The following is a 24407-nucleotide window of genomic DNA, read 5'->3' as shown; positions in this document are numbered from 1 at the left end:
TTAACCTTTATTAAAAAGAACCATCTGGAAAGTCATCTGTGCATACTATTTTGAAGCATACGGCGCATTCAAAAAACCTTGGCATGTGATTGAATGACCCATTTCTCTATCAGTGTCTATCTACTATCGGTTACGCAACCAATCCTATCAGCAAAACACTACAGAAAGCACAAATTAGGGAAAACAAGCAGCAGTCTGACAGACTTTAAAAACTAACAAGCAGTCAGTTTAGCTAGCTATATAGTTAGCATGTCAGTAGACAGTTCTTTATGTTGTTGTGAGAAAATCTCTGCATAAAAGACACTTGTGGTAAATCACTTAAAATACACCTTGAAATCCAAACCGGGGCCACCTTTTAAAACAGGAATTTGGAGCTGCTTGAAAAATATTAAAAAATAGCAGTCAGGATAGCTTGCTAGTATAGTTAGCACGTTGACAGATGATCCATTTATCTTCGATTACATTGAAGATTAAGCCATAGCTGTGAAGCAACCGGCCAACAGTTCCTCAAACAACACAAACTGAATGTTTTTAAGGCCTACTTCAAAAAAAATGATTGCATTTGGACAAATATATCTAACTATTGAGGTTTTGTAGACACTTTACAAGTAATCAGGCAACATTAACTTTTCCGCCATTTTGGATGTGTGGCAATCATGGTGACAATGTAGGGTCAAGTGAATAAGGCCCTGGCCATGCATGCTTAGAGACTGATCTGTGACCAGTTGGCAATGACATTTGTATGGGGGAAATATGAGTATTTCATCTGGTTGCTGAATGTTGACGATAGTTGCTTGGAAAATGATTGCTAAAGCCCAGTCACAAAGGCCGACAGACTGGTCAGTGACCCACTGACAACAATGAGTATTTCCTAACCAGTTGGCAAAAGATTCCATGTCATTGCTTATAACTGGTTGTATTTTAGATGAAAGTGATGAATTTATCTACAAACACTGTCCAGCAACTCTCACACTGTAGTGAAACTGAAAAGTGTGATACATTTTTTTTTAAACTTTTTTCCTTCAAAGTAAAAGTTGCACCTTGAAACATGTTGGCAATGGCATGGAGGCGCTACTTTTACTTTGAAGACAAATCTTCTCCATTTCCTGTTTGCGTTGTACATTTTCAAGTTTTATTAATACTTGGCTAGATGATAGTGAGTATATCCAGACAAACTTAAAAATTACAGGCAACCGAGGCAATCTGCTAGCAACCAAAGCAATTTTGTACAGCACCTTCTTTGCAACCGATTTCATCCAGTGACAGCCAGCAACCTCCAGGAACCACTGCCAACCAGTCAGGGATAAACATTTTTCCCTATCAACCAGTATGCCAGATTACTTTTGAGCAATGTGAGCATTATGTCATGGAGAAACTGCAATATGCTAACTGCATCCAGTAAAATCAATAGCACAAGGAGGATAGAAAGTGCCTAAGAAGAAAAACAAGCTGCAATCTATGGCACTTAAAAACCTAGCAGTTCCTTAGTCTACCAAACCATCTAGTTGGTGTCAGTGGCTGATTATTGCTCCATCTGTCCAACTGTCTTCTGTCACAGCTAAACTGTGTCTATGGCTGCTACCTTACTGGCCAGGAGCTCCTTAAACAACTACAGTTACATTTGTGGATCTGGTATAAGAGTACAGCTTTAAACATGGCAAGATAAGATTATCGTATGACTGTGATCAAGAATCCAGCTGCCTTGCAAGGTAAGATTTGATTGGGTATCTTGGCATCAGTCAAACCTCGCACCACTAATGGAAAGTGATAATCAAGGGAATATAATGTACTGTACAACTGCCCCTGAGTTTCACCTGGTGCTTTATCAGAAAAGTCATAATGTTTTACTGAGCCTGGGTTTACAGCCTGTGGTATAAATACAGATTTCAGATTAAGGGTTTAAAGTCTTCACACAGACATCTGCAAAAGCACAGTGCTACCCTTCATAAATTGGCTGTATCTAGGGAAATAATGCATGAGCTCACATCTCCGTGCATCAAATCTAACATCCATGAACCACATCACTGTTTGCACAAAAAACACTTACAATATTAGTATACGCTTTTATGATGATCGCTTTTATGATGATCTGTAAGGTCAACTGCTGCATCATATGTGGTTTTTACCTAAGATTTCGGACCAGACTGGTCTTCTGAGGTAGATCCAGGAAGTCAATGAGAAAGTTCATGCGTGCCTGGGTTTCCTTAGATGTCAGGCCGTGAATTCGGCCAAAGAAGGTCAGGGTGTCGCTAATGGTGAACTCATTGTACAACGCCAATTCCTGTGCAGCACAAAAGCAGAAAATGAAACTCATATCTGATGCTCTGATTGAGTCACAAACACCAACATTTCCAGCACACCCCAGGACAAATACAACTGCACCAGTGGATGTAAATCTATTACATGTACAAAGTTAGCATCTGTTTTACTCTTACTGCTTTTACTTTGTGTTTTCTTGCTTCCTGGGAAGGATTAAAGCTGGGATGTTTTTTTAATAATACTTTTTGTTGAAGGATTAAAGTCTTACATAACAGCAGATATACATTTTTTATGCAACAGCAATTTCAAGAAAGCAGTATATATCGCTAGTTTAAAGATGCATCTGTCCGCATTGCTGTAACAGAAAACATTCAAGGTGTCACATTCCTCCCACTCTGGGTTGCAGATTACTTCCTGCATGGATGAATGCAATGGTCAGGGTTACACACAAGACGACAAATACTATGCTGTGTTATCTACTTCATCAGATACCTAATGACAGTAATGGGGCTCACTCAGGTACAGGTGGCTCATTGCAGCAAAGGCCAAATTACAGAAGCCCCAGAGCAAGGCTTCATACAATCTTTATGGCTTTAAAGCAGCTGATGTGGATGTTGGGGTGATAATTTTCTGGACAGAACACACTTGCTTAAACCTTCTGCGGACAAATGGCTGCAAGGACTTTGATTGTAAGTTTACAGGCTATTTAAGAACAACCAAATGATAGAGAATAAATAAAACCAGGGAGGGCTGCCTTTGTGTCACTTCAACAAATTTGCTGCTTTATTCAAATATGTTAAGGATCTTTGGGCACATGAGTATTTCAAAAAATTAAAACAAGAGCAAAGGCACACATTTTAATGTGAATATATACTATGTGGTGTTTACCTGTGGCATGTATCCGACTTTCTTCCCCGGAATATCGTGGCCAGGAAACGCAGGCGGCTTCCCTAGCACAGTGATGTGACCTCGTGAGATTTTCAAAGTTCCCACAATGCATTTGAGAAGTGTGGTCTTCCCACATCCACTGGGCCCCAAAAGGCCATAACTGAAAAACACAATCACAAAAATTTCAGATAAAACTTAAAGCGTGATCCTGCAGAGGGAAACACTGGGACAGTACAAAAGTATGTGACTAGGGAATGCTGCTCTTTCTGGTTATTGAGTTAACTGAAAGGAAACTAGTTCACCATTCTAGAAAAAATGTGTTCCTGGAATCTAATCTGAGACAGATATTTCCTTTTAGACGTTTCAGTCTAATACCAGCCTCTGCAGGCGCAGCTAATGCTGCTAAGTGTTAAAAAAAATCAAATTGCAATGGCTTTGTGACTATTTTCATACATAATGTCAACTTACAACTAACGTCTAGTGAATGTAAAGTGGTTTTCATGTAGAGCCTTTTTTGGATACATCAAAAATTGTATTTTTTCATATCTAGGCTACAAACGGTCTCAGATACATCACACAGAGTTTGCACTGCACTCTGTTATCACATGCACTTTTATCAGGTATGTCTAGAAATACTGATGGCTAAAGAGCGTGCTTTAAATGGCTTAAATAGCTGGACGGGAGACAGGCCAATGACAGTTCAACACATTTTTAGTTTAAGTTTGAAAAACTTGATAAAAGACTATATTATTTATATTATTTTGAAAGTTAAAGTGCCTATACTTATTCTACAATCAATGAGATAATTATCCTCAGGTTTAAAACAATGAACAATAACATAATGGAACAATATAAGTTATAATCCAAGAGCACAGTAGGGTTTTGTAACACTCGTTCTGTCTGCATGTTTTACTGGTTTATCACATTCATGTTTTACATATTTCCAGCTAGAAAGAAACATGAGAAACCTTCTAGAATTTGCCAGGTTGTTCATTTGACATTTTTTTTCTTACATACTTTGTGTGCACATGAAAGCATTGTTACATATTTCTAGGTCAACGTTTTTGGTGGCCCCATTCTTTGTCGTCATACTTGTCACTTCAAGAATGCAGATTCATATTAGAGAAAAATGAATGTAAATCATCTATAAGAAACTGACAGCGGAACGAACTAACAGACAGCAACACCAGAAGCAAAATATGTGCACTTAGAGCTGAACTGTCACTGACACATCAGGTTGAAAATTTCTTTGCAGTGTCATCCTAAACTCTCCTTCCCCTGGGGGATAGTGGAATTTTCCCATTAAGGCCTTATTGAGAAACAATGTAGATGTTTATAAAGATAACCCTGAATATCCTGCAGGAAATTAAGCTTTCAACAGCTAATCAGTCAGTAGATGCATGACAAAAGTGAAGGCAAGATGAGAAGCTTGAGTTGGGTCCCGACACCTAACCCAGAAATGTCAGCATTGTTTGCAGGTTAAGCATTTATCTGCTCACCAAGAAGAAAAGAAAGAGTCAAATATTTGTTGCTGTTAGTGATACAGGAAGTAAAACACCTTCAGCTTTTCACTATTTCACTCAGTATTTACATTTTGATTTTTACACTTGACTTTTGTTATGAAAATTTATAGTCTTGTCCAGTTAAAACGCTCTAAATTAACAGGCTGTGTTGGTATTATCTACTCACATTTGTCCCTGTGGCACAGCCAGGTTCAGGTTGTTGAGGACCTTCAGTTTGCCATACGATCGGCACACATCTCGACACCGGATCGCAAAGTCTTCCTGTCCAGCCGGCAGGGGCGCCTCCAGATCAGCCTTCATTTTTCCCTCCTTCAGCTGGAAGAGAGAACATTTTGTTAAACACTAACATTCCTGATGCAAGTCTAAAAGCATGCCCAGTATTGGCAGACTTAACAGGACAACAATGATGTCTCGTGCTGTAGTCTATATAGATATTGTCACCTGCATGAACCTTCCAAATATCTTTAAATAATATTTTCTTTAGTGGAGAATATGTACCTCGCTGCTTTTGTATTCCTCCAATAAGGAAGGATTTATAGCAGGAAATATGACAGTGAAATAATGTCAAATATGCTGCAGATAATCTGTAGTTATAGTCAACCTTTCGCAACGTTTATGCAATGACACACAAAGTCTTTAATTGTGTTAAACACAGAGCATCCATGAACTGAACCTAAAGTAAATGTTTTAACTTTGTGCATTTCGTTTCTGTACATGAAGGTTTTGTTGTGGTGAAGGCTTTTACTGAAATACAAAGAGGAAGTAGGATAACTGTCTAGTCTTCCTCTTTCTACAAATAAGTGATTAAAAGATGCCGCAGCCATTTGTAAAAACAAAATTAAAAGTTTCCTACAACAAATTTCTGTGGCCACATTTTAATTTCTAACATGTTTTCCTATTTGTTGATTAACTGCTTGAAATGAAGTGCATCCATCATTAAATATTCCCAACAGGAAGAGCCGACCACTTAATTTGCCACAATTTTTACATGTGCTTCACTTAAACACGTTTGCCTGTCATGGCGGTTAGGGTCAATCACAAATTTGAAAAATATTTAAGTGGCCACTTACAGAGACGAATCTTCCCACTGAACTGGCCAGTTATGTTTACAAATGCAAGGAATTTGAAAGTAGGAAATTTCCATTCCTTATAGTTACAAAATACCTGTTAGTTTATATGGGGAAACCACCCTTTTGACATAAGTGTGTCGTTTTTATAGCCATAACATGTTGATGGAATTCTCTCCAGAACCTCAGTTAACCAATGCTTACACATATTTAACACTTATAGACCCACAAATAAATTGAGTTTAGATGATGTTCCCATACTGTACCGTGCTATTTTCTGCTTTTCAAAAATGGAAATTTCAACTTGTTAAAAATAAAAGCATTATTTTGTGTAGCCTAGCTACAAATAAAATATTCATCATTACTGTTAAAGTAACAACATTTGACTCCTGAATGAGTTTTAGTCCCCTGGAGAAGGTTGCAGCTCCTTCAGCAGGAGAAACAAGGCTGGATTTGAAAGACTTCAGTGCAAGAAGCTGAAAATACAAACTGTTATTTTTCATAAGCCAATCACCAAACAATTGAACAGGCAGGAAGAGAAAGTTGTTTGCCCTTTCATCCAAAAGCCAAATACAAATCTCACTTCTGACCAAACAACACACAGAAACAGCCAAGCATACTCTTATGTTCCTGTTAATTTCTCTGCATCACTACAAAGCTGCAGCAGACAAAGTATGTGGGTCGTAAAACAATCCTGAGTCCAGTAATCTCTAATAACGGCGTTCTTTCACGGGTTTCCACCAAACTCCATCCTTTAATCCAGAATCTCTCATTTTCCAGCAAGGAGATTAGGGAGACTGCAGTGAATAATCTGCTGCATTTGGTTAGCCTCACCTTTGGCACTTTAGCCTACATTTGCAGACATGTCACCCTGATTCTGTGTGGCAACTGTAACCACTTCAGATGACACACTGATTTAAAATACAAACAAACGCTGACTATCCATCACTGAATATGAGAAAGGCCTGGAAAAAAGACAACGCTAACCTCATCTAGAGGAGACCAAACCGATTGAAGGAGCACAAACTCACCATTGGACACGATGTAGAGAAAAAGGGAGATGTGGAAGGGATGAAGAGCACCTGAGGAGTGAGGCCAAAGACTGAAGTCAACAGGTAAAGAGCATTTGAACATTAGCTGACACAAACATCTCGTCCGCATGAATGCAAAGTGGAAGAACAGGTTGAGTTTGAGAGCCGGCAACTGAAGAAGGCATGAAGAACAGACGCCTATAGCACGCACGCACGCACACACACACACACACTTCTGCACAGTCTTTAACAGGTGCTATAACCTCAGTAGCGCTCCATAATCATGAATATGTTTTCTGATGTTCCCAAAATAATACTTGGGAATAAAATTTAAAAAAAAAAACAACTAATGACATATTTTAAGAGCGTGATTTTTTTCTCTCCTAACACATTTTTTTTGTAGCAATCCCACCCTTCCACCCATCTGACCAGATGGACAGACCTATACTTGATGAAAACACCACATTGCGTCCCTGTAGCCTCTTTTGCTTGTACACTGCGATAATGACCTCGATCAGCCCAGCAGAGGTTCGCTTTTCATTCATAACAGGCTCTGCCCTGTTGATCAGGAAGAATTTCCTACCTTGCCTGCCAAGTTGTTGCCAATTTGCGTCACTACCAAGTGGAAGAAAACAGGCTTGACGGCCGTATTTAAATCTCTCCGAATTCAGGAAGACACATTTGCCGAATAAAAATTGTCAAAGAGAAGTCAACGAAGGGCTATTTATAAGCCGAGCCCTCTGCAGCCGACCAGCTGCTGCGCTTTCACTTCTCCCTTTCACACAGGACGTGAGCGCTGCAGCAGCGCTGCGATGCTCGGCGGTCGCTCTCTGCCCCCCCTCTGAAAGATAACCCTCATCCACCCTCCCTGCTTTACGGGGAAAAAATGGAGCTCTGGCCTGAAATGTGACACAAAATGAAAAAATAAATCCCAACTCCATCTCTGCAGCGGCGCACCAAGGCCTGCTGTCGAGGGACCACCTCGATCCTGGAGGCTTCCCGCGAAAAGACAGCGAGCCAAACTACCTGAAAAGCATCTTACCCGCACCTCCATATCTGTGCTGTTTGCAGGTCCATGCGTGGCATCATTCCTACCGGCATCCTCCGCGGCCATGGCAGCAGGGAGGACAGCCGGACCAGCTGGGTCTCTGTAGGAGAGAGAGAATGAGGGAGAGAGGGGGAGAGGGAGAGAGTTAGATAGATGATGAGCTCTGGGAATTTTTAGGTTTAAGTCAGGCGAGCTGTTTGATCTGCTTTCAGCGATTCCACAGATGCACAGAAATGCAGTTTGCAATTTTCTGATCTATTTGCCCAGAAATTGGTGCCAGCTTTAGCTGATGCGGAGCTGCACTAGCCTGTAAGCAGCTGCAGGGGCTCAATTAATAATATTTTTTTAAGAATTAAAAGAATTCACCAGGTTGCTAATATCATTTCATTTGGCATTTCTAACATTAACTGCTGCTGCAAAAGCAACGGAAGTGAAACTAACCGATGGATTCTTGTAATGATGTAGTTCCAAAAATAACCGCTAGGTGGAAGCACAAAAACAAGAGACTTTTAGATGAAACGAGGTCAAGCAGGCGTTTGATCACTGATTGATGAAACTGAATGTGACACAGACACATAAATGACTGTTACGAAATGAAGGAAGGGAAATTTCCCCTGGCTCCTATGTTTGTGTTTCTGGTAGTAGAAACAAACTTTGTGTTTTATACAGTTTAGTTTCTAATTCCAGTTTTTATTTTCATTATTTTTCACATGTATCTATGATATAGTGACAGACAACCTTAAACACTTTATAAGTTATGGGTGGACACGCAGAAGCCCATAAACGGTGCTTTGAACATTAATATCATCAATCAGGATTTTGGACCAGAAGCGTTTATCCCGTATTCTACAGAGAACTGCACAAATTATCAAGGAGGAGGATAACCACTGCACATTCAGACTCATATGAAATGCTTATGATCATGGTTATGATTTTTCTTCACTGCATCTTCATTAAAATACATGCAAAAATTGAATGTAAATAAAAACAGTTTGAAACACAAAATTTTCTCCCTGATTGCACATTAGAGAACGAATCAATGACCATGCAATGTCATCGCCCACATAGCTGTTTCCACAAATAATGAATTTTTTTTTAAAAACACTTCAGTTTTTTCCTACATTTCAAGGAACCATGAACAAAATGCTTCTCAGCACTGACAGCACTGCAAGGCTGGATGTTGGCGCAGCGGGCCCCTTTGTGCAGAAAATAACATGTTCTTCTTTCACTATGTCTTTGACTGAGGCACTGGTTTATATTTGGAGTTGATCACTGGGTGCTACACAGTGGCTGCCTGCTACTCCTAATACATATGATGGCTTTAATGCAATGGAGACAACTTTATCCTTCTCTAAAGAAAGACCTCAGCATTGAAATCATTAAAAATGACATTTAGATTCAGCTCCTTCTCCATGTTAGTGTCTTATATAAAGAAATGCTTAATGACAGCTAAGAATAAATGTTGTAGCTTATTTAAAAAGAGTGGGAGGGGGGGGGGGACTATGAGTTCAGGACATGAAACCAGACGGCTGATACTATGTACAGATTGTGAAGTGTGCTGTTCTACACTTCGACACCACTGGTTTAAATACACTGCTAAAAAAGGGAACACTTGATCATCGCAGTGTAACACAAAGTCAGTTAAACTTCTATGCTATCACCAGCGTTCTCTTCACACTGAGCCTCTGTGAGTCTGGACACTTTAGAGAGGCTGTGCCAAATGTTAAGATGCCTGTAACTTCATCTGTCATGAGAATAGGGCAACAGTGGCAGACCTACCAGTTCTGTTTTTTCTCTGGCAAATGCCAGTCAAGCTGGAAGGCACTGGTCTTTGAGCACAGGTCCCACTAAAGGGCATTCAGCCCTCACATGGCCCTCCTGGATTCTGTTTGGCCAGACACATGTACATTAATAGCCTGCTGGAGGTCATTTTGCAGGATTCTGGCAGTGCTCTTCTTGTTCTTCTTTGCTGGGTAGACACTGTCCATCTCTTCATGTAACAGCCCACCGCCTGGTTTATTCTCCACACTCTTGTACTGTGCTGGGAGACAGCAAATCTTTTTTGTGATGGCAGGCCTGGATGTGTTTAATTTAGGAAAAAATGAATAAGCTGCTGACATTTGTCTTGTTTTTGCCTCTCCAGTGTATGCATTGTCATTTTCTTTTGCACCAAAGCAGGTGTAAAGGATTCAAAATGGTATGTGCTTCCTAACTGGACAGACTATGTAAACACATCCTGATTTAAATGTGAATAAATGGGATTCTTGAGTTATGTTTTTATGTAATGTAAAATTTTCAGCATAACTTGAAACCATGTTTTGTTTCAATTGTCACCATGCAAGTGTCATCAATGTGTGACGTTTCATAAGGCAGGAAGGCCCTCTGGAAAAACATGTTGCCCAACCCTGGACTAGAGGCACGAGTAATGCATTGAATAGAGATATATGTAGGATATTTGAGTGTTATTACTGCAGCTATAATAAGAACTAATAACTTGTTAAGGGGTGTTTCAATAGTGCAGGGGTTTATGTACTTGGCTAACAAACAAAAAGTCTCCAGTTTGATCCTGGGAGGAGACACAGACCTGATTATTCAAGACTTTGTATGTAAGGAGAAGGACTTTAAATTCAATGATAGATTCAACAGTGAACCACTAAAGATAAACTAATCTTCGTCTTTCGGATGCTCCCGCTAGGGGTCGTCAAAGCTCCATCTATACCTAAGCCTAGCATCCTCTTCTGTCATGCAAGACCTTCTGGAGGCCCTGCTTCCCTACATCCATGAATCTTCTCTGTGATCTTTTTCAGTTCTTCGTGCCTTCTGGGTCCATCTTCAAAATCCCTTTTTCAAAATATCCACTATCGCTCCTGTACACATGTCCAAGCTATCTCAGCCTTGCCTATCTAACTTTGTCTCCAAAATGCTCAACCTGAACTGTTCCTCTGATATACTCATTTCTAATTTTGTCTCTCTGTCAAGAAATAAGAAAATCTAGTATAGAAGAAACATCTATCTTTCTTAACCCTGTCAGTACTCTCGCTGCAGCATTTTGGATTAAGGGGAACATCAGTGCATCACTGAAGTCACAGTGCATTGATTTGCTTAGCGTGTAATGCCTTTAAATATCCACAAAGGGGCAGAGTGGACCAGTTTAACTAAACAACAGTCGGGCTAACGATTAGAGATGGGGGTTGAATAGATAGAGAGCATACAGAAAGGACGGAGTGGGTTGCAAAAGTCAATGAACAGACAGTGGGATTGTCCACTTCATTCAGTGAAAAGCAATTATGTCCCAGGCTCACAAGTGAGCAGAAACAGGTCCATTTGTAGCTATTTTTAACTCCCTGACGCCTCTGAGCCCTACAGTATTGTTTAATCATTCCAAAGTATTGAGTGTGCCCACTTTGGCCAATTAGGCCAAAACCCCCCAGTCTGTGTCACAGTCAAACTGGATAAACGACACGCGAGCGCAGTCTCATAAAGTAACCGCTTATTTAAACCAGCTAAAAGTCGTGTCCTGGATTGTTATCCCAACCTAGAAACCCCCCAAAGAATCCAAACAATGCGTTGTCTAATTGGGTGAAGGGTTGAGGGAAATCTGTCTGATTAGCCTTCTCCAACAGACGGGGATTAAGCTTTTGGTCTGTAATTATTATAAAGCATACGTCAGCAGACATCCACCCATTTCAGTGGAGCAGAGGGATCCTGCGAGGTGACTGTGCTCTCTCTCAGGCCAAGTCAGACGCGAGTACCCAAGAATAGGAGCAGTACTGGAGCAGGAACAGGAATATCCTCCTGAGTCAGTGCCACGACGCTGACAAACCACGCTCCCCGGCAGAGCTGCCTCTGCTCCGATAATCAGCATCCTATGCTATTCTGCTCAAGATGGCGGTGCAGGCAGCGGAGAAGGACGGAGTAGTGAGTATTTTGAAGGTTTTCGGGGAACCGACCCGGGGTTACGTGTGTTGGTATTTATTTTCTGTGCATGGGGGCCTGTTAGTTGCGATTTAAGCGCACCGTTAGGTCGATTATCCGGCGCTTATTGTAAATGCGGAGCGCCGTGCGCAGCGCATTCAGAGCGTAGGGCGACTCCTCTTTCATCTGTGGCCGGGGAGGAAATGGGGAAATCCAATACGCTGTGGTGAAATGCACCGGCGGTGTGTGCTCTTCTAGGCCACCCAGCCGGTGCGCATTTCCATCGTAGTGCAAGATGGTGCCAAATGTGGGGCTCATTTATAATAACTCATGGCTCCCGGCAAGAACGCTGATAACAACATGACAGGTCTGCTGCCACCTCGTCATTGTTGTTGCACGCCGCGTACGAGGCCACACTCTTGTGCATATATTGAATGATAGGCCTGTAGCCTCTTGTTGTGCCTTTAACCTCAGCCATGCAAGTTGTTGTATATCCTACCTGACAGAGCGATAAATGATATTTTGCATCCTGTGTCTTTTGTCACTGGTGTTGAAGAATGTGGAAGAAGACCACCTGAATGACTCGCTGGGGAACCCCGGCCTCATCTCACCTGACAAGGAGGATTTATCACGCCTCCTGGTATGAAATATTTAAACGATTTCCCGAGTGTCCTTGTTTGATGCTCGCTCCTGGCTGTGCGTAATAAATTCAATGTGTGCAATGCGTAGACGGTGCCATTCAGCGGGCGCATCCGGGGGGGCATGCGGCCGGGGAAGAAGATAATAGTGATGGGCATCGTGGACCTGGAGCCAGACAGGTAACATAACACCTCACAAAGGCATGCATGCACACACTTTTTTTTATCTGGAGCCGTGTTTTTATCTCTGCATATTTAAAACATTCTGATTTACGTCTGCACAGTACACATTCTTTGCTAAAGGATGTTAGAGATAGGATTTTTCTTTTTGTTCTTAGGCTAGTCAGACTTGCACGGCCACTCGAGGACACACTGAGTAATGCGTAGGCAGCCAGAAAGAACAGTGGCTCCTTAAGTATGCAGAGACAGGGCGTTCCCTCACCAACAGGGAGAAAAAAGGGGGATTTCTTTTCTTTTTTTTCAATTTTTTTTTTTTTTTAAAAAGAGAGAGATCCAGTGAAGCAGATTTGTTTGGGTGTGTCCTTACCCTACATGGAAACTTGTGTCAAACTTGGAAGAAACCTCTCGATGACCTCATCTTGTTTAGTGCCTGCTGCTGGGAGGGTTTTCCATGCCAAAGTTCATGTGAATGTCCCAACAGACAGAGCAGCTCCAAGGCCTGAACACACACTGTCTTTCTTTGTTGCGTCTCATTACTTAGAAACTTGATGCCTGTAACTGTGACCATAAACTTACACCAAGACGCATAACTGTGCAGCAGCAGGGGAGGGTGGATAAACAGAACTAGCAGCAGGGATTATGCATAATTAACTCACAATTGGTGAGAATTGTTCTTACGCAGCAGAATTATGCATCTCATTTATCCCAGATTATCTGATGTGTGCTTTACCACTGCATCCTGCCTGAATACCCGATACCCCGTTTTTTTTTTTGTTGTTGTTTTTTTTCATACCCTCAGCTTTGATGTCAGCCTGACCTGCGGACGTGATTCAGAGAAAGGGGAGCCTCCATTTGATGTGGCCCTGAAACTCACGGCTCGTTTCACTGACCGTCAGTTCCTTCGCAGCGCTCGGGTTTCTGGGAAATGGACAGAGGAGGAGGCGTCCACTGCGTATTTTCCCTTCATCCCTGATCAGCCTTTTAGGGTAAAAAAAATCCCCTTTCTCACATCAAATAATTCTGGGTAATCCCCAGCAGTCGACTGTAGTAGAGATATTTTCAGAATTAGTTATAATGTGAGATTATCTGCACAGCATGATAATAGAACACAAACAGGAAATGTTGTCCATGCTTCTTCATATTGTAATGTAAATACAGCCTGTAGCCCATGTAGGGGCCCACATCAGCTGTTGTGATGTGCTGAATGAGTTGGAGTTGGAGGGTGGAAGGGGTTGAGCAGCAGGGCATATGCATGATGAGTAATCTCATAACACCCGAGGACTTGTTAGCTCTTTAATGTCATATTCTGCTCCAATAAGTCTGAATGTGCACATGAATAACACACATGGTGTACGGCTAAAAATATACAATAGTGGCAATGAAGCGAAGAACAAGGCATGAAGTTTCTCGAGATGTTTTCAGGACACTGAATGAAGTTGTTATTTCTCCGGTGTAGCCGAAGGTCTGTTTAAAGTGCTAAGGTCACGACACCCACACGTCACCGTGAAATGCACCATAACATTTGCTGCAGTGTTGGCAGCTCTGTGAAATCCATATAGAGGTTATACTTGAGGAGCTGGAGGCTAAAAGATGGCAAATGCCCAAAGCAACTGGGTCGGTAATTTGTGTACTTGTAACCATCTCTATTGCGTAATGTCTCGAAATGTTCAGGGCTCTAGTGCATGTGTACAAATTTAGTAAAAATTTATTTTGGCACTGATTGCTGGAGCTATTTTTATTTATCTTGCATAGTGATTGTGACGTGATCTGCTTGAGAAGGAGGTCCAAAGTCTCTTACAGGTGTGCACTGCAGCTGAGTTTGGTTCACTGTCAAAACCACTGCATATGATTAATCTCCTTTGCAAACTTAAACAATTCAGTAACCCCTTGCTATCCTATTGATGGGGTACATTATAGTCCTGGAAGAGACCACTCCACCATAAGTTTATGGATTTACAGTGATCCTTACTTCTAAGGAGACACAGACAATGTGAGCAAAACTATTCCAACATCATAACAGAGCCACTGGATCCCCTCATTGCAGGGGTCAAGGGTTTTTGCTTAGTGTGTTTCCAGTCTGTAATATATTTAAAACTCAGCTGTGGATGCATGAGAAATTTTACAGACACATGCATATGCAGACACAACAACTTAAGTTATTTTTAGAGGTGAACCCTGCATCTGGTTGTTGAATGTCAGTTCTCTGATAAAGTGTCATTGTTTGTGGTTGCAGCGTGACTGAGCAGGTCGGCACAGTCATGACTCTGTCGAAAGCTGGAGGCTGGAGATTAAGTCTGCCATGCAGAATGTTTAAAACAAACTCCCTCCTGAATCCAGGGGCATGTGGAGAGACACATGATGCTGTGTGCTGTGGTCTCAGAGCAGGATGGCTTGTTTCTGCTGCTTCATCTAAAACGTTCTGCCTTGAGTTGTTTGACGGTTTCTTTTTTTTAAAAATTTCCCCCCACTGGTATAAACCACGCGGAGGTGTTTATGCAGTTACATTTTTGTTGTCTGTTTGTTAGGATTCAGTGTGTACACGTACAAACAAGAGAAGAAAATGAGAGCGAGGCTCAGCTCTAACCTACTTATTCAATAACGTTTTGGGAGCTTTAAATGTTTTAACATCAACTAAAATAGCTGATAGTCATCCTCAGTGTAATGGGTCATTTGGTCTTTCTCCTTACAAGCGGATGTCTTTATCATGCACCCTAACCAAGGAAGAAAAAATGACAGATTAGCTTGGGTAAAAGACCGAAAGTTGAGGCACACAACGATGTGTGCCGCTGGTAAAGTTTCTGAGCTGCCTTTCCTCATAACAGCCATCCCTCAACGTTTTCTCCATTTAAAGCAATGCAATATCAGGGATTGTAACATCTAGTCCTTTACTGAATCTATTTTGTAATTGTTTACTCTAATTAAAACTGCACAAATAATATTTTTATATTAACGAGCAGAGAAAGAAACTGTTGTATAAAGTGAGATGTGTCCCTTCAGCTCATGAGGTGATTGTGTGTAACTCTGACACAGCTTTTTCCACCCACCCAATTTCTTCTGCTTATTGTGACTGTATGGAATGAGTGTGTTCAGTCTCTACTTGTGTCATGAAGTCAAAAGCGGTTAAAGTGCAGTATTTTCTTTCCACCTTTTGCCTAACTGTCTTTTTCTCCATGTCTTTCTTCCTTCTGCAGATTGAGATCCACTGCGAGCACCAGAGGTTCCGGATATTCGTGGATGGACACCAGCTCTTTGACTTTTATCACAAAGTAAAATCTTTGCCCTCTATCGACACAGTACGAATACAAGGAGACCTACAGATCACCAAGCTCGGTTAACTTGCCCTCTGACCAATTCCCGCTCCGCAAGTCGTGTGTGAAGCAAGGACTTGATCACACATGACCACACACACGTGCGCCTGTTACATCATCATCCATAGCCCATCGTACAGCACTGCATCAGCATAGTAACTGGATCAAAGTTTTTCTGCTTCGCTGTTTCTTCTTCTTCCTCTTCTTTATGTTGAACCAGGATCTGATGTGATGGTGCTTTGTGGGTGAATGTGTTTGATCCATTTTTCAGGTATTTTTCCCTTGTAGCCCCAGTTTTTAGATCAGCGAACTTGTAGCTTATTTATAGGACATTCCACTTTTATGTCGAATCCTTTAGGGAATTTGAGATGGAGGCAGGTGTGGAGGTTTGAAGAAACCAGTTAAGATAAAAATATCTGACAATTAGCAGCTAAAGTGAAAGTTAAGTGTTGCTCATGGATAGAACAAAATCAAAAACTTAAACTCAATTCAACTCACTTTGTTTAAACATACAAGCGTCCTCTTAAATCTTTTGCTGACCAAGCAACGTGAACAAATGTGCAGTAAAACTCAGACAGGCCAGAGCAGTGTTCCCAAATTAGGCGGATACATGATGTTATGCGAGATGCAACTGGTTTCAATTCAAATATACTTGGACATATATGTATATTTGATATGCTTTAGTTAGATTGAGCTCAGCACAGCTGGATGTGTAACTATTTCAAAAACTCATCTGAGCACAACACAAGACAGCATAGTGGCCTGTTTTCTCTCTGCTGATGTATATCCAACTCTGCTGACACTCCTCTGCATTACTTGGGTTTATTCCAGTTGTCATGGTAACACGTTGCAGCCTCATTGACCTAAATACTCAAAAATGAGGATTATATCATGACAAGATGTAGCATCCCATGCTTAACACAGCGTGTCTGGGTAGTTTGCACTTTTTTTTTTTTTTTTTTAAACTACAGCCACTCTCCTGTAGGTAGATTACGCTACAGAGGCAGTAGAGCTGCAGAGAAATGAATATAAAATTTGACTTCTGCTCCTTTTTTCTTTTGCGTTGAACACTAAAATAAGATAGAAGATTTACTCCTTATATGAAGAAGAAACCGTGCTGTCAGAGAGGTCACAGGTTCAGCCGAGTGCAGGTTCAGTCACACATTTTGGAGTCAGGGGTCAGATCCTGGGGGTACTTTGAATGTATAGGGTTGATGTTTTTTGTTTATCTTTTTTTTTTTTAATAGTAGCATAGAAGATATAGTGATGCACAGATTTATTTCTCAATGTCACAGTTTTTGGTGGTATGGCTGGTGCTGTTTTAGTCCATTATAAGTCTTGTGTGTCTCATGGCTTTTTAAAAAAAGAAAACGGTTTTCCTGAATCATTCCTCATCGGCATCTTGCCCACACCGATGCAGTCTCATCCTTTCCTAGTGCTGCAGGCTGTGTTTTTAGAAGTGTAACTAACACAAATGTCTGGTCTCTTATGCATCGTTTGCTTTATGACAGTTTCCTTCACTGGGGCAGGGAGCAAGTTCTAAAAAAAATTTACAAATAGAGAAGATATCTTCAAGTTAAACCCACAAGTATTGTGTGTATGAAATCTTAAGGTGCTCTGTTTACACTCTTCCAGTATCAACATTGACTATGCGTTATGAGGTTTTTTTTCATACTCTAGAAAGATGTAAAAACTCACTGCAGACATTAAAAGGTACTTTTTTTTTTTTCTGTTTATGCATTTGTGTTTTTTGGCACAACTTCACCTACTTCTAATATGCATGTAGGAGAAGGAAAAGTCTGAGGAAGACAAAGCTCTTGCAAAAAGCTGGCCAGATTTGTTCTAGACAAATGGCTTAGGGCAGCAATAAAGTTTCTCTTTGTTGCTGAAGCCTTGACCTCTTTAAAGGGTTTTATAAGAAAAATGATTTAAATTTAAGTTATGTTCATGGGTCAGTTATTAGCCTGAATATATTTGCCAAGTTGTGAAAAATCCCTTTTGTGTGTAATTAAAATTGTATTTATTAATGTTGGTAAACGGCTATTACCAGTCCCACTTTTAGAAATGTTAATAAATCATTAAAGTTTCCTGGGTTTCTAAAGATGCATTAAAGCTGAAATTATAAACGTTGATAAGCTGTTCATGAATAATAGATACACTCTGGTGCAGATGCCCTGCAGCTGTTTCCCAGACACTTAAAAAAAACAAGGCACGTGTCATTTCACATGAAGGGTTAGCCAAGGGGGTTTTTCACAACTGAAATGTTTCCTGAAACTGCTCATAAATGTGATTTGTTATACATTTATAACACTTTAGGGGGTGTAACAGAAACCAAAGTCATGATACAAATAATACATTTTGAAGGTCATTCAGGTACAGAAGTATCGTGCATCACAATAATGGAAAAATGGAATGGCGTACGCTGTTTTTCTAGAATTATTACATTGTTAGAAATCATTAAATTATTCGATAGAAATTCACAGAATAAATGATCACAACTTGTAAATGTTGGAAAGCGGCGCTGCTGGTTCTGTTTATGACAGTAAAACCTAAACCAGGTTTCATGAGCCTGTTTGATCCCTTTTGAGGACTCTATTTTTTTTAGCAGTTTGACACTGAAGACGTGAACAGCAGTTGCCTGCACAAAACTGCTCAGACATTTTGCCATTTTCACCCTCGCATATTCTGTGTTTATCATAAGCCAATGATGGTTTTTGGATCGATTTTTTGCTGCTGTAAAATTGGAGTAAGCCATGAATGAGGCTTCCTTTGTGGGCAAACTCTAAGGAAACTTCTTCAAAATGCAGAAAGGCTGCTTTCTATACATGCATGAGTATTTGCTAGTTCCTTTGACATAGCAATAACATCGCTGCTCCTAGAGCTGACTCTAAGCTTCTTTTTGCCTGGTTGGTCAGACAGCGTCTTCCTGAGTTCCTCGTTTTACCCAAATTTATTCTGGACACAAACGAGCGTGGTACTGAGAATTGCAGTGTAACGGATAGGTGTGTGTGAATCATTCTTACTTCAGTATTACAAGGGCAAATGTGTCCAAATAACATGTAATTATGCTGATTGGGCATGTTGTTGGATGCTATTGGTATTCTGGTGACCATATTTAGTAACAGTTTACTGTAATAATGTTGATATAGTCCATGGAAGTATGTTTGAGTGATGTAAAAACAAGATGTGTGTTGAAGGGTGATGCAGGTTCATGTTTTGGGTCTTCAGTTTACTGTGTTGACAGCAGCAGGAGGTACGGGGGAGGGAGAGGAACAATTCAAGGCTTCCTGTGCTCATTCCAGGGAGCTCTTTATATGTGTGCAGAGCTGAGCTGGGAGTCTGTTTGGCTCAGCATAGTGTACACTTGAACTCTGCCATTAGCAAATTGTTTCTGGAACTGCTGTGTTTTTTTCCAGCTGAGCGCAGTTAGTTTTCCTCTAGGTTTTTAGATGTGGTGCAGGTACAGGATAAGCTTGTGGGGTACTTACCTATTTTGTACTGTTGCACTTTAAAAAAATTGCAAAACTCACAGCGAGAAGAAAACAGTTAAAGCATTTTTACTGTTAAATATGCAGGCCCCTTTTTCTGATCTCCTAATGATCCCTCATCTTTTGAAGAACAACCTTGGGAAATCATAATTTATTGCTCTTTGTAACTCTTATTTTATTTTCTCTGCAACACTTTAAAAATGTAACTGAAAAGCTGAATGTCATTTTCTGGCTGATTGTAATCTAATGATAACCCAGGTGAAATTACTGTCCACAATCACCCCAGTTATTTAGGACCTTCCCTTTTATACCCATTCAGTGAAGTAAATCTTTACACTCTTCCTACCCTTAAAATCCAGCAAGTCTGATGTAAGAGAAGGAGTGTTTGTTTTTGTTTTTTTTACCCATGTCTGTCCGTTTGTTACCCTGCTTTCGGACTTTGGATGTATGTGGACTCAGGGTTTTTATTTTTGAAGAAAACACATGAAAGCATTTGTTGTGCATGTAAGCTAGTACCTGGCAATTTGGAAAGACGACAGATTGACGTACCAACTATGTATTGCCAGTTTCTGTTTCAGTCAAGCATGCGGTTTTATTTCTTTTTGCCATCTATCCACTGTCTGTTCTTTTGGGCTGTATTTTTTTTATGGCCTAATGTGGACTCGAGTATTGAATTAAAATCATTTCCCCGTGAGTTTCACCAGGTTAAAGAGCGGTTTTCTAAAAGGTGCTAAAATGACTTCATGGTGTTCATTGAGTAGAAGTAGGCTGATGTGTTGCTGATGTGTTTGTGCGGTTGATCATGTTATCATTTGTATTTATTACACCATAACCAGCAGCTTTGTGTGTGGTAAAGATATCCTGACTGTATAGCTAACGTTTTGCTGTTTATATGAAGGCGCGTTGAAAAGCTGAGTCTTTTATAATAATGAAAGTGTTTTCTTTGGCTCTGGGTTCTGATGTGTACAAATATTACAAATTATATGGAAAAAGAGTATTGTCTTAAACTGCAACCATTCCCATTTCCAGATGCTTTTCTTTTAACTGCACAACAGTTTCCTGTCATTGTTTTCAAGGATGTACTGAGTCGGAGGATCACTCGTGTGCCCGCTGTAGTAACTTTGATCTCCCTGATAGTCTTTCATCTCACGCATCATGTTGGCTGTTTGATCTGCTGAAAACAGGAGCACTTGTAATTACCACATGATGTCACATTCCCGAAATAAATAGAGTTGACTGTAAACTTTGTGAGAATGTGCACACGGCCAGTGTTTAGATGAACACAATACATGCTCCAAATGTTTTTCCCCCTCTATGCTTTTGTAAAAACAGCTCCTTTGCAAACCAATAAACTTCTTACGTTGAGTTTTTTCTTCTGATCACTTTTTGTGTTAAATAATTTTGAAGGTTATAGATGCATATCGATGAGGAGATTGATGATATATATTCGTCTCCTGTCTTTGTGTTTAGACCTGTCTTTCTCTTTCCCCTCACTCCAAAACCTGTTATGGCAGATAGATGTCTTCCTCTGGTTTTGCTTGAGGTATCTTTCTGTTAAAAGGGAATTCTTCCTCCCTGCTCCTCCTCTAAAACATTCTGAGTTTGGTGGTTTCAAGGAGAACGGTACTTGTCTGACTGCATTGTGCCTAGTGTAAAGTTTGGTGGAGGGGGGATTATGGTGTGGGGTTGTTTCTCAGGCGATGGGCCCCTTCGATCCAGTGAAAGGAACTCTTAATGCTTCAGCATACCAAATCATTTTGGACAATTTCATGATCCCAACTTTGTGGGAACAGTTGGGTGAAGACCCCTTCCTGTTTCAATATGACTGCGTACCAGTCACGGATGAGCAAGTTTGGTGTGGAAAAATCTGACCGGCCGGCACGGAGTCCTGACCTCAATCTGACCGAATGCTTTTGGGATGAATCAGAGTGGAGACTGTGAGCCAGGCCTTCTCATCCAACATCAGTGTCTGACCTCACAAATTCTGATACACTTGTAAACTTTGTGGAAAGCCTTCCCATAAGAGTTGAAGCTGTTATAGCTACAGTTTATATGTGTGTGAAGTGAATACGTGGTCATCTTGGCCACGTCTACATGTCAAGATGCATCCACTGCAGTTTCACTTCATATTTTTCACATCGTATATTTTAAATTTCCACTAGGATATGTATGTTCATAATGGAATTCTCCTAATGAGTCAGAAATGCAAGAACAAAAACAGACAATCAACAGATGATTTGGTATATTTATATTCCTGATCCCTAATAAATAAAAAAAGAGGTTCTTTCATGTTTAAGAGAAGCACCTGAATTCTCAGAAGAAATGATTCTTCCTCTTTCATCTTTCAGCTCACAGCTGGAGAAGAGTCCCAACTCAGAGGCTCAGCAGAGGCAAGATCAGTTATTTCTGCACATGAAAGAGGGAGAAGAGGAGCTCACATTAATGCTGGGTCCTTTCCCTCCAGCACAAAATCTTTATACTGAAACAGAAGGACTTACCATCTGTCAGGCCCCTTCATCAGACCGCTCTGCTTCTGCACATGTAAATAAAGAATAAGAAGATGAAGGCATGCCACGGAGCCTCCAGTCAGGTCGCTGCTGTCTCTGAAGAGTACTTGGCAGCATGTGCAACATCCATGAAGAATATCTAATCATTTACAATCTCACACTGAGATAAACTTCTGCTGTGTTTGCTGTGCTTGTTTTAAAGAGGATGTTGACCTCATAATACATGCGAACATGACAAAACATTCAGGCAGACATAACAAGTGTTTGATCCGAGTGTGCCCCTGTGTGTTCATCGGAGAATCCATACAGGAGAGAAACTGTACTGTTGCCTCACTTGATGCAAATATTTCAGCAGCAATTCAAGATATTACCTGAGATATTGTAGAGATAAAAAAGTAAACAGCTCATTTACGGTCCACTGTGCAAAGGTCAAAGAGAGATCATGTCTTCCGCTCGGTGTGCCAGGGAGCCAAGGGTGCCTGCTTCTTCTGACAACCGACCTTATTGTGCTCAGTTTTTTAATTAATGCTAATGGAGAATATTTCTTCCTAGCTACTGCATGTTTTTCAGTTATGATAAAACAGCTCAACAGTTCAGATTATTTCCTTTGCGACTATCTACAGTGACCAGCAGAGGTTTAGCAGTCTTTCAGTCACTAAGTCCCCAGGGCTGAGGGCACAAATTAAAAAAGGTCTGGACCACCACCATGGTTCAGCGCCTCAGTAATGTATGGAGGGGAAAAGAGCTCCACCTAGAAAGAACCATTTGTGGTTGTGCACTCAGAATCTATTCCTGAAGCCTGCAGAGCTCAGCATTTTTCTGAATCCTGTTTTCTGCCTCACACATCCATCGCCTCCCTCCTTTTCTGCACCTTGCACATTTTTTAGCAGTTTTGCTCAGAGCTGAGGGTGAAGTTGCACTGTGATGATAACTGCCCCAAGTTAGAGGAAGAGACAACAGTGTTTCTAGATTGCAGCACCCTTAGCTAGCAGACCTTGTGATATTCATATCACTGATGCACAACTTGTGCATTCTTTCCATTAATGATTAAAAACTTTTCACCCACTTTTCAGTGAAGCACTTTTGATGTTGTTGGATATTTTTAGGCTGCTTTGCAGAAGATGCAGCATTTTTAATATCCACCTGCAGAGTTTTCAAGTCAGGTCACTCCAAAATATCCTGCTTGTGTTCCTTAAAGTAGATCATGGTGCTTTTTATTTTTTTAATTTGCAAAATCACACACAACGTACTCAATTGAAAACTGATACAGTTTTGTGTTTCGTTTAAATCACAGATGCTACATTAGACATGGTTATTTTGTCTCTTAACCATTTAAAAAATTATGGGACATATTTTCCAACAGAATTGAGAAGATGGCATTGTGAATTTTGATTCCTTTGCATGTAGCAGCTGTCTTTGGAGAAACTGTTAATTCACTTCACTGGATTGTGTTGATATGGTTTTAAGGAAATGCTTGAGACTTGAGATAAAAATGGATGCATATATTTAAGAGATGCTGTTCATGTTTTTAAGACCTAAAGTGCACTGGTTAAACTATTTTTTCATGTTTCTTCATGACATAACTATGTCAAAAGGACATCTACTCATCCATCTATCCATATCTTGCTGCTTATCTGGGTTTGGGTTGCAGGGACAGAAGGTCCAAGCAGAAACATAAAGACCTTACTCGCATCTCCTTCTTCCAGCTGTGTGTAAATGAAGTGGAAAATATAATTACCCAGAGGAGATGGAGAGATTCACCCACAGGTTACAGAGAAGCAGGTGGATCAAAACATCAGTCCATACATGGGAGCCTGTACTTTAAACAGTGTTGAAAGGAAAAATCTCAAATTACATCACTGACAACACGGCTGATGTATTGAAGTGATGCTTCTTTTTCTTCATTATAACACTGAAGCCTTTGTGAAGCTGAAACAGTAACCAAAGTGAGAAAAGTCTCATTTGTGTAAAAATTTAGAAATGAACTCTTTACAAAAGCTCAAACAAGTTATTTCATTACATGTGCCTTAGCATGTCTGACACTCAGCACTGCATAACTGAACTGTATTGAAAGTGAACATTCCCACAAGATTTAACATGTTTTGCATAAAATACAAGCTGCATCAGAAAAACAATGTAATTTTAAATGTATCCAGTTTAAAGTTCAATAATTTTCCGCTTCATTGCCAGGACATAAAATATCCCAAATGACCTCACCTAATGACATTACTCACCCACTCCATCCTCCCCTCTTTTTTCTCTCAATTACCTCCTATAAGGTCTGTGTGTAAGGAAAATAAGGAATACTATGGCAGTGAAGTTGTAATATGCACTCATGCCAGTAGCAGTTTATGAAGAAATAAAATTAATACTGATTAGAACTGAGTTCAGCTTATTAGTTTGAGCCTCCACACCAGTCTCAGTTTTTCATGTGACCCACTGGGAAAATGAATAGTCCACCCTGGTATGGTTTGCAGACAGTGAATATTTGTTATTAATCTTGTACACCGTATAAATGCCTCACATTTTAATCAGGCTTCCTGTAGAAACAAGAT

The 24407-nt window shown here is 40.5% G+C and overlaps 2 protein-coding genes across 6 annotated transcripts in view; one reads left to right on the top strand and one right to left on the bottom strand.

Annotated features, from left to right (window-relative positions):
* LOC146375220 (ABC transporter G family member 20-like) overlaps positions 1–12274 on the bottom strand; it is a 39154-nt gene extending 26880 nt beyond the window's left edge. Inside the window, exons 1-5 of one of the 4 annotated variants that reach the window (XM_084947983.1) lie at positions 12231–12274; positions 7811–7916; positions 4837–4985; positions 3148–3307; positions 2127–2281 (exon numbers count right to left, since the gene is read on the bottom strand). In XM_084947983.1, the coding sequence (XP_084804109.1) occupies positions 2127–2281; positions 3148–3307; positions 4837–4985; positions 7811–7916; positions 12231–12259 (599 nt within the window). In that variant the 5' untranslated portion in view covers positions 12260–12274. The other 3 variants (XM_084947984.1, XM_084947985.1, XM_084947986.1) reach the window with 3 other exon arrangements.
* lgalslb (lectin, galactoside-binding-like b) lies at positions 11410–20710 on the top strand. 2 transcript variants are annotated; one of them, XM_084947987.1, is made up of 5 exons: positions 11410–11737; positions 12282–12371; positions 12461–12549; positions 13349–13535; positions 15741–20710. In XM_084947987.1, the coding sequence occupies exons 1-5, from the start codon at positions 11702–11704 to the stop codon at positions 15882–15884; spliced, it is 546 nt and encodes a 181-aa protein (XP_084804113.1). In that variant the 5' UTR covers positions 11410–11701; the 3' UTR covers positions 15885–20710. The 2 variants fall into 2 exon arrangements, with proteins under 2 accessions (XP_084804113.1, XP_084804114.1); XM_084947988.1 differs by having other exon boundaries at positions 11412–11734; positions 12288–12371.
* The last annotated feature ends 3697 nt before the right edge of the window (positions 20711–24407 follow it).

This window comes from Perissodus microlepis, chromosome 13, assembly GCF_051167445.1.
Source record: "Perissodus microlepis isolate ML-2025 ecotype Zambia chromosome 13, ASM5116744v1, whole genome shotgun sequence".
Classification (NCBI taxonomy): domain Eukaryota; kingdom Metazoa; phylum Chordata; class Actinopteri; order Cichliformes; family Cichlidae; genus Perissodus; species Perissodus microlepis.
This window is presented reverse-complemented; position numbering and strand designations above follow the sequence as displayed.

What these genes read in the sequence shown, in the direction of transcription:
- lgalslb (XM_084947987.1), top strand. Translation starts at nt 11,702, where the DNA reads ATGGCGGTGCAGGCAGCGGAGAAGGACGGAGTAGTG. An exon ending in AGGATTTATCACGCCTCCTG is followed by an intron (nt 12,372 to 12,460) that starts GTATGAAATATT and finishes TGCAATGCGTAG; the next exon opens with ACGGTGCCATTCAGCGGGCG. An exon ending in TCCCTGATCAGCCTTTTAGG is followed by an intron (nt 13,536 to 15,740) that starts GTAAAAAAAATC and finishes TTCCTTCTGCAG; the next exon opens with ATTGAGATCCACTGCGAGCA.